The sequence below is a fragment of the Pelobates fuscus genome, chromosome 3 (genome assembly GCF_036172605.1).
Source record: "Pelobates fuscus isolate aPelFus1 chromosome 3, aPelFus1.pri, whole genome shotgun sequence".
Classification (NCBI taxonomy): Eukaryota; Metazoa; Chordata; class Amphibia; order Anura; family Pelobatidae; genus Pelobates; species Pelobates fuscus.
The window spans coordinates 212,006,717-212,016,682 of record NC_086319.1 but is presented as its reverse complement, the minus strand read 5'-3'; the positions used below and the strand labels follow the sequence as shown (position 1 = coordinate 212,016,682).

Here is a 9,966-nt window from a genome sequence, read left to right as displayed (position 1 = left end):
GAAGGTATATTGTAATGTAATCGATTAAATACTCAATAAATGGCTCTGACAGCAAAACAATATAATTACAGGCACTGGATGAGATTACAATGCATTTCAATGAATATGACCTCTATTAGTTCTTTATTTATTCGTTTTGCTGTAAGGGCAATCAGCAGGCAATGCTTAAACAGTACTTGCCTCAACATTTTTTTTTTTAAATTAGCTCAAATTTCTTGAGCTACACAAGGCTGTAATTAGCTGCAGCAGTTCATAAATACATTAATAAATATAGTTCACTTGAGTAGAAGGTATCTGTGCTGTTTACCCTGAATCAACTGAAATTTATTTTACATAGATCACATTTTTCTGGCAACTTTAGGTCAAACCTTGCTGTGCATTATGGGAAACACAATCCATAACAGCTAGCATGCAAGGTCAGCCACTAATATGGTAACACTGGCGATACATATATTTGGCAATTTAAACTGCAATATCTGTAGCAGTAACAAAATTCACATGTGTATTTAACCCTCCAGGTATATGTTAATTTTAAAAGAGTAATATATCCCAAAACTAAGTAAATACTAATTCACTTTAATAAAGTTGTTGCCACTGCTTTAAATATTTATTCTGTTGATATCAGATCTTTATAAACATTTTCAATTGCATATCGTGAACAGCCATTTTGCTTCAGTGCCTGGCTTTATATTGGCATGTAGGGGGGAATGTTCTAATTTGAATAATTTGGGCCTATGTTTTTTATTTACACTATAATTATGTAAATGCTACCCGGGTGCATCTGAGACTAATTATATACCCTTTTTTCAGTTGTTTGATGTATTTTATATTTTTCTACATACACTCTGTACAGCTTAATGTAATGAATGAGCGGAGTCTATACTTATTGAACTAGTTTTTTTTTTTTTTTTTTTAACTATAAGATCATGCCATTATTCATGGCCACTCTGTTTTTGTCGTCCAGTTTTAAACTTCCCAGTCCATAACTACTCAAAACAGTACCCATCATACTTTGGTCTTTGTATTCATAAACCTTGAGTTATGGTAATCAATATACTGTATTCCTACGGTTAACACCACTATTTACGCCCACATGTTATGCCAATACATCAGCAAAATAGCTGTTCAGCTGCTTTATATGGATACGTGTATAAGTATATAATACATGAGATAAAATAATCTTCACAAACACACATTTGTAGTAGTATGAGATATTGGACATTTACAGTAGTAATTAATCAAAACTTATTTTGGGATTATAATTTCTCTTTAAAATTAGAACTCGGGGTTTCGTTTTATGGCGACATAGGTATACTTTGCCTTATAGTTACATCGGTTCTTTTCACAGCTCGAAAATTAAACAATAATATCACTTTCAAGAAGATGTATACATACTATTATTTAATCTACAAACAACTCTACTCTTATAAAACATATCACAGCCTACAGAACCACACATCTATACAATTAAAGATAATAGTTGGTTTCAAATCTTAAAGGGACACTTCAGACACTTAAAGCACTTTAGCTTTCTGAAATACTTTATGTATCAAGAGTGTGCCCTATTTTACCATAATACAAAAAGTGCAGATTTGAATAGAAATGGTCACTTTTATAAATAGACTTTTAGACACCCCATAGCTGTGAATCAGACAACTGGTCCTTTTACATCCACGTCATTAAGCTCAGTAAAGCTAAACTCAAGAGTCAGGCCATTGCTCAGAGCACCTGTCTGGCAAAACGTCTAATTGAGCTGCATTAGAAAGTCTGTAATTGGTCAGCCACAGAAAGTCTGGGCTAGGGAAGAAGGCGAGGGCTTTCAAAGGTAGCAAACAAGAGATCTGCAGCCTTTGCAAGCTGTTTTTAGATATGTCTCCAATGAAAAATGCATAATTAAATGCATGCATGTTTTCATTGGGGGCAAATCTACTGAACAGTATATTTTTGTATTTGGGCAGTTGAGTATCCCTTTAGGAGAATTACAAATGAATTATACACAATTACCCTATGTTTTTTTTTAAATCTCAAAATAGTCCCATATTTCTCAAATTAGCATTTTATAACAACATATTCATTTGTTAAGAACAACCAAAATGTTATTTTTGAATATAATCAGTTGTGAAATTACTATTGCACAAATAAAAAAAAAGTCTTGTAAAAAATGAGAATGGCAATTCAGATTTTAACTCATAATTTGCCATATTAAGTTCAAGTAGCATAAATTCTAATTAGACCTTTTTTTTTTTTTTTTTACTAGAAACATTCACTGTCACTGTGTTTCGTTTTTCTGTTTTCTTCATAACAATGACATTCAATTGATGGGTTTGGAGGGGATAAGTGCTCAGAACATTTTATCTTCTTTTACGTAATAAAATGAAGTCCATCATCATTTCTTTTCCTTTTTTGTTGCCTTTTTCTTGTTTCCACCTGAGGGTGCTGCAGGCTTTACTTCTTGTTTGACTGCAGCATTAGTAAGTGTAGCTGTTCCTGGGATATATATGTTCTGTCTGTAATCTGGAACATGTTGAAGGGTAAACTGAGGGCCATAGCAGGCACCAAGACCCATAGTACCAGATCCTCCTCCAATATTTGAACTCTCAGCTGCTTCTGTAAGACGAAGGTGACAAAAACATGGATGGCCATATTAAAACAATATTCTTTTTTCAACCAATATAATATACATTAAAGGTGAGGTTTCCCCAACCTATAATTTTTACATGGGCCCATCAAAATAAAATGTTATTTTAGCAACCAAAAGCTTTGTCATTTTGAGATGGTAACTCAATTTATTCTGGTGATTCACCCTTGGAAAAAAAAATCCTGACACACAGCTGTAGATAGAAAGCTGTGCTGTGTTTTTTCACATTTTTCACATGTTCTTTACACATTTTTGCTTCTTTTGGCCATTTTCTTTTCATTCCCCCCTTTACAGACAGAAAAAGCTGAACCTTATAAAAGGTTAGGTGTAGTAAAATAGTTGTATCAAGAATCCCAATTGGCTGTTTCTCACACACAAAAAATCTGTGACGATGTTATAGGAGTTTACTTCCACATACTTGATTCATATCTTTGACGTGCATAAAATCTCTAGACATATAATACTGATAGACACATATTTTGAAGAATTTTGAAACACACGTGCTGTTTTTTAAACTCCTTTAGTTTATTTAACATAGAATTTCTCCATTTAGAGAACCATAGACAGCATTTGGGTAGATTGCAACTAGGTGGATTAGTTAGACTAAATTAGTAGATTTCAACTTTCCCCTCTTTTCACAAGTTCTAAAATAGGACATTATTGTCAACTGTGGGGATTTTTTAGAGAAGACAAATACCCCAAACTATATAGTCCTCTTTAACTTAGTCTAGATGCAAAAGGTTTTTCACGAGTCAAAGGAATTTCATTACTTTTCCTGCTTCGACTGCCAGCAAGACTAATGGAGACAGTGACTATTGTCGTGACAAGTCACGTTTTTAACTGAAAACACGTTTTCCACATTTGGCATGGACAAGGAAAACTAACATATGGTTAAAATAAACCCACAAAGACACACATGCATGTGACCAATAATTGCACCAGTGACCAGTATGATAAAGAAAGTTTGAAACTTGAAAAATCATACCTGTTGCAGAAGCCAAGATCATCGCTTGAAGTCTCTCTGTTTCAGCTGGGTTATTTGGCCATACTCCAGATTCTTCTGTAGGCTGAGCTCTATAGAAACAGAATTCCAATAAAAAATAGAAAGAAATTAAACTTGTTAATTTATCACTGTATTCTGATTTAAAAATTGAGGTGTATATTCATATGATTCATTGACGCAGGTACACAATTATACTCAGTTAAAATAAAATAGCTTGCAATTGTAACTTCATTAAAGGAACTCTCTAAAGTTTTAAAAATAAATATATTTATTTTTAACTTTAGAGTGTGTCTATGCTTTAGATTCAGCCCCACCCCCATTTTAAATTTAAAACAGATAGTATCAACACACACCGTAGAAAACATAGAAAGGTCCAGGCACTCCAAAGTTCAACAAAAGGCAATTTATTAAACCCACACCCACATCGCAACGTTTCGCCCTACATGGTCTTTATCAAACTTGATAAAGACCATGTAGGTCAAAACATTGCGATGTGGCTCTGGGTTTAATAAATTGCCTTTTGTTGAACTTTGGAGTGCCTGGACCTTTCTACGTATTCTACACTGAGCATCTGGTTTCCTGGTACTGAGACCTGGTTTGGTTGCACCATGGTTCAGAGTGATGGGATTGAGTGCAGTTCCATATTGTTTTTTCTGGAAAGTATCAACACAACAACCGCCCCACCTCTTCTGAGATCATCGTAATGAATTATCTTGGTCCAATAAAAGGATTCCCATAAAGAAGCACTGGTGAACCATTATCTACAGTCTAACAAACCAATGTTTATCATATAGAAGCTTTGCATCCAATACTTCTCAATGAGAAGCACTTGACAATATTTAATAGTAAACAGTGCAGCTGAGGTATGAGAAAAAAATAATGATGTACCGTTCAGGGTGATTTTGCCACCCCATGATGCTTCAGACACACTTAGCTGAGAAATACCATATAGATGTACATATGTGTTCTCGGGCAGGGCTGCCATCAGAAATTTTGGGGCACAGCTCAGAGTCTTGGCCCCCCGATGGCCTGCCTCCAAGCCCCACCCACAGGAATACACACACAGACACAAACACACGAACTGATACAAAAGGACACAGATGCACACACACAAAGATACACACAGACTGACACACACACATACATACTAACAGACAAACATACTGAAACAGACATACACACATATATGCATACATACTGACACACACATACTGAAACAGACATACACACATATACAGACACAGAGACATACATAGTAACACACAGACACATACTAACATACATACAGACAGACACATACACATGCATAAGGACATACAGACACACATATACATACATACTGACATACATACACACATACAACATATACATACAGACAGACATATTGACATATAGTCATACAGGCATACTGACACACATTCATACATACCGACATACATTCATACATACATACATACATATTGACTTAAAGACATACATACTGACATACAGACATACATACTGACATACTGACATACATACATACTGAAATACATACACTGTACATACTGACATACTGACATACATACATACTGAAATACATACACACATACATACTGACATACATACATACTGACATATTGACATACAAAACACACAGCTCATTTTTATGTGCAGGAGGGTGGCTGGGGCTGATGGGAATCGGAGTCGCTCTCCCTCTTCATGGCCTCCACGCTGTCTCTTCTCCCTCCCGTGCGGAGTGAGCTGGGAGGTAGTGGAGGCCGTGACTTCTTCCCAGCACTACTTGCGGCTGCAATTTTTTTTAAAGGGGCCCGGTCGTGCTATAACACAGTTGCAGAGCTGACCGGGCCCCTGAAGATATAGGGCCCATCAGATGGCACTAAATGCTTGGGCCACATGTTAGTCCTCATTAGTGTGTGGGCCCTGGTGCAGCTGCACCTGCGGCAGTTCCGCCTCTACACCTGGGGCCCGGGCGGCCATCATGGTTGTCACCCTCTGATGGCTGCCCTGTTCTCAGGGATGTTTTGCACGGTGGCATACAATGGCTTAGATTAAGCTAATTTACACTACATGCACTGCCTATGGCCTTAGAACCAAGCATGCCATGCAAGTTAAGAAATAAAAATGGTTTAATAAAGGTTAATGATAGCTTTATCCCTAGACATCCTATGAAAACAAATAATATTGTTCTGACCCTGTTTAACAGCTAGCGCGCATGCTTTGGTGTGTGTTTTTTGTGCTTAAGAAGCAAGCCACTAATATGTGAGTGGTTGGTATCCATTGCAAGAGCTGTTATCAGCTATAGAATATAAAAAAAAGTATCATCAATGTTGAAAAACTGGAGGCAAATTGTAGCTGCTACAAGCTACAGCTGTATTCCTAATTCCAAACCTGTATCCCTAATGCTATAGTGTCCCTTTCTCTAAATCTATATAAGCCCCACCTTCACATTAAAAACTTTAAAAATGCAGTCAGCACTGCTGAATTCTCCACCGCCCTCAACCTCATGGAGGAGGCATGGTCTCCTCCACAATAGTCCATTTCAATGCTCCTTGTAGCAGATAATGCTTTCTTATGGTGACTTCCGTGTCATCTCTCTGTCAGTACAGTGGAAGCACCTCTAGGGGGATGTCAATATGAAAGACACTAGAGGTGGACTTATCCTTGCTTCGAAAAAAAACTGCAAAGGACAGGGCCACTGGGGACTATAGCCTCCATTTAATATTGTCAGTTTATGGGAACTATTTGCCAACAAGATTGAGAATGAACTCTAAAGGATTTTGCATACATTTCAGTTGTTCCAGTTCCACTTAAATATAAGTGGTTAATTATTTACATCTTGATTGTCCAGCATACTTCTGTTGGAATAAACTGGCCTAGTAGTATTAGTATGACTTACTGTGATGCTTGTAGTATAGACTTACTGTTATCTTATAGTATGGACAAATGAAAACATATGTTGGAAAAAAATGTCAACTTATTTTCAATACATGCTTTCTAGTTCAGGTAAATATTAAGCAGAGACCACAATAGTCAGTGTGCCATACATATGCTTTTAGAATATAAATAGGAAGATTACTCACCCGCTAGTACCAGGTCTCTGGGCTTGTGAGAAATGCCAGTCAACATTAGCTTGTGCCTGCTGAAGAAAAAAAACATTTTACTATCTGCATTTGTGCTGCTGCTCTATTATTTAGATGTTTACATACTGATAGTGGTTATGGTGCTATTAGACTGCTGGTGCCTCAGTACTTGGTTTGGCTCAAACTGCTTGAAAGCTGGTTGACCAAGTACCAGGGGAAGGCATACAGCCTAGTAGCACCATTATCCTTAAAGGGACACTATAGTCAACAGAACCACTACAGCTTAATGTAGTGGTTCTAATAGCTATAGCATGTTCATGCTGTCTTTTCAGATAAAAAATTTGCTGCCTAATAACACCTCTAGAGGCAGTCACTCAGATGGTCACTAAACATGCTTCCAATTTTACTGTGCACTGTGTGCAGCACTTTTGTTCAGTCTCCACACTCTACATTTTGTGCACCTCTATGAGGAGATGCTGTTTGGCGCTGTGCTGCGTTTTGCAGTGCATGCACAATAGCATCCCAATGTTTTCTTATGGGAGAGCATTGGAATGGCTTTGATTGTCAAGACTGATGTTCTAAGCCATGGAGGCAAATCTAGCCGTGGTGAGACCAGTGCAGTGATGGAGAAATGGTAACTTAACTCTTTAAGGACCGCGGACGTACTAGACATGTACCTAGTTTGTCCGCGGTATTCCTTAGTACTTACCCGATTGCTGCAATTCTTCCACCGGGGATCAGTGTTGCTCCAAGACAGTCCCCCCTCTGCAAATTAGGCCCCCGCAGGCCATGTGGTTGCTCTGAATGAGCAGTCACATGGCCTCAATAGGCGTCAAAAGTGCTGCCTGCAGAGGGACTGCCTGAACTGACAGGCAGTCTCCCTGCATCTGAAAAATAAAAAATATATATAAGATATATATACATATATTATATCTATGCAATATATATCTATATATATAATGTCATACTAAGTGTATTTTTGTATTAATATATATGTTTTATGTAGTTTTCAGGGAGCACTGTAACACTGAAAATGTGAGATGTACAAACTTGAGAATACAGTATTTCTGAAGTTTCCTATACTTTCCACAACCTTGGTGTGCATCTCATTAACCCCTTAAGGACTGAGCCAAATGTACAAGTTGTGAACAAAACAAAACGTAAACAAAACCTGGCATTTGCACTATATGTCTGTCCAACCGTAATTCACCTCTTTCATATTAAATTCACCCACACTTATTATAAATCATTTTATTCAGGGGAAACAGGGTTTTCATTTAATATCAAATATTTAGCTATGAAACATAATGTAATATGAAAAAAATGGGAGAAAATAAGAAATGTTGTTATTTTTTTAGTTCTACATGACATTTTAACTGTCAATGTCATAATACTGTTTGCTTTTACTGCAATAAAATACACATATCTGTATTCAGCAAAGTCTCACGTGTAAAACAGTACCTTCTATGTACAGGTTTTATGGTGTTTTGGGAAGTTACAGGGTCAAATATAGCACGTTACATTTGAAATTGAAATTCGCCAGATTGGTTACGTTGCCTTTGAGACTGTATAGTAGCCCAGGAAATAAATTTACACCCATAATGGCATACCATTTGCAATAGTAGACAACCCAAGGTATTGCAAATGGGGTATGTCCAGTCTTTTTTAGTAGCCATTTGGTCACAAACAATGGCCAAAGTTAGTGTTAGTTTTTTTTTTGTGTGAAAAATGCAAAAAACAACAATTTTGGCCAGTGTTTCTGACTAAGTGGCTACTAAAAAAGACTGGACATACCCCATTTGCAATACCTTGGGTTGTCTACTATTGCAAATGGTCTGCCATCATAGGGGTAATTTTCATTCTTGGGCTACCATAGGGTCACAAAGGCAACGTAAGCAATCTGGCGAATTTTAATGTGAAAAAAATGAAACACAAGCCTTATATTTGACGCTGTAACTTTTGAAAACACCATAAAACCTGTACTGTTGTACTCGGGAGACTTCGCTGAACACAAATATTTGTGTTTCAAAACAGTAAAAAGTATCGCAGCAATAATATCGTCCGTGTAAGTGCTGTTTGTGAGTGAAAAATGCAAAAAACGTAACTTTTACTGGCGATATCATCGTTGTAATACATTTTACTGTTTTGAAACACTAATATTTGTGTTCAGCGAAGTCTCCCGAGTAAAACAGTACCCCCCATGTACAGGTTTTATGGTGTCTTGGAAAGTTATAGGGTTAAATATAGTGCTAGCAAATTAAATTCCCAAAACTTTCGGCATGGGTTGTCAGGCAGGTCCCGCTAATTGTAATTAATTAGGATACCTAATTATGTAAAAATATTACATAAATATATGTGTAGAATTAATATATGTATATATATACATATGTGTATATATACGTATATATATATATATATATATATATATATATAATTTTTTTAATATTTTTATTTATATATAGGTATATATATAGTGATATATACATATATATTTATGTATATAGATATATATATTATTTCGTTCTATGTGTATTTTGATATAAATATATATTAATATCACAATACAGTTAGAACGAAATAACACACATCTATATATTTTTTTATTATTTTTTTAATTTTATTTTTTTACGTATTTATATATTTATTTTTTTATATTATATATAAATATATATAACAATAATTATATATATATTTAATCAGTATCAGTCTACGTGTAATTTGATATTAATATATATATATAATTATATATATATTAATAGTAAAATACACCTAGACAGTGCATGTGTGTGTATGTATATGTGTATATATATACTTAGATCATATATATATAATATATATATATGATCTAAGTATATATATATTTTTTTACACTTATTTAATTTATTTTAATTTGATTACCAGCCAGCAGGGGGACTACCTGTCATTACAGTTAGTCCCCCTGCTGGCATTGCTGCAGCCAGCTATCCCGGCCATGTGATTGTGAGGTCCTCGCAAGGACCTCACTCTCACATGGCCCGGGGGGGCTGAAGAGGGCAGACGTGCCGCGGGGGGCTCCCTGGGAGTCCCCCCAACCGCGATCACCGGCGTTGGATTGCCGGCGAACGGGTAAGTAAAAAAAAAACGGAGGGCGTACAATTACGCCCGGCGGTGTTTAGAGCCGCTTAAAAAAGGACGTAATTGTACGCCCTCCGGTCTTAAGGGGTTAAATAAGTAGAAAACGCACATTTAATCTAGCACTGCGC

General features: G+C 36.2%; 1 protein-coding gene across 3 annotated transcripts in view; it reads right to left on the bottom strand.

The window, feature by feature from the left end:
* Positions 1 to 2,210: 2,210 nt before the first annotated feature.
* The window catches only part of LOC134602743 (protocadherin gamma-B3-like), a 59,521-nt gene continuing 51,765 nt past the window's right edge, over positions 2,211 to 9,966 (bottom strand). For 2 of the 3 annotated variants that reach the window (XM_063447979.1, XM_063447981.1), the window contains exons 2-4: positions 6,725 to 6,783; positions 3,624 to 3,712; positions 2,211 to 2,607 (exon numbers count right to left, since the gene is read on the bottom strand). In XM_063447979.1, the coding sequence (XP_063304049.1) occupies positions 2,387 to 2,607; positions 3,624 to 3,712; positions 6,725 to 6,783 (369 nt within the window). In that variant the 3' untranslated portion in view covers positions 2,211 to 2,386. The remainder of the gene's footprint in view (positions 2,608 to 3,623; positions 3,713 to 6,724; positions 6,784 to 9,966) is intronic. The other variant, XM_063447980.1, reaches the window with a different exon arrangement.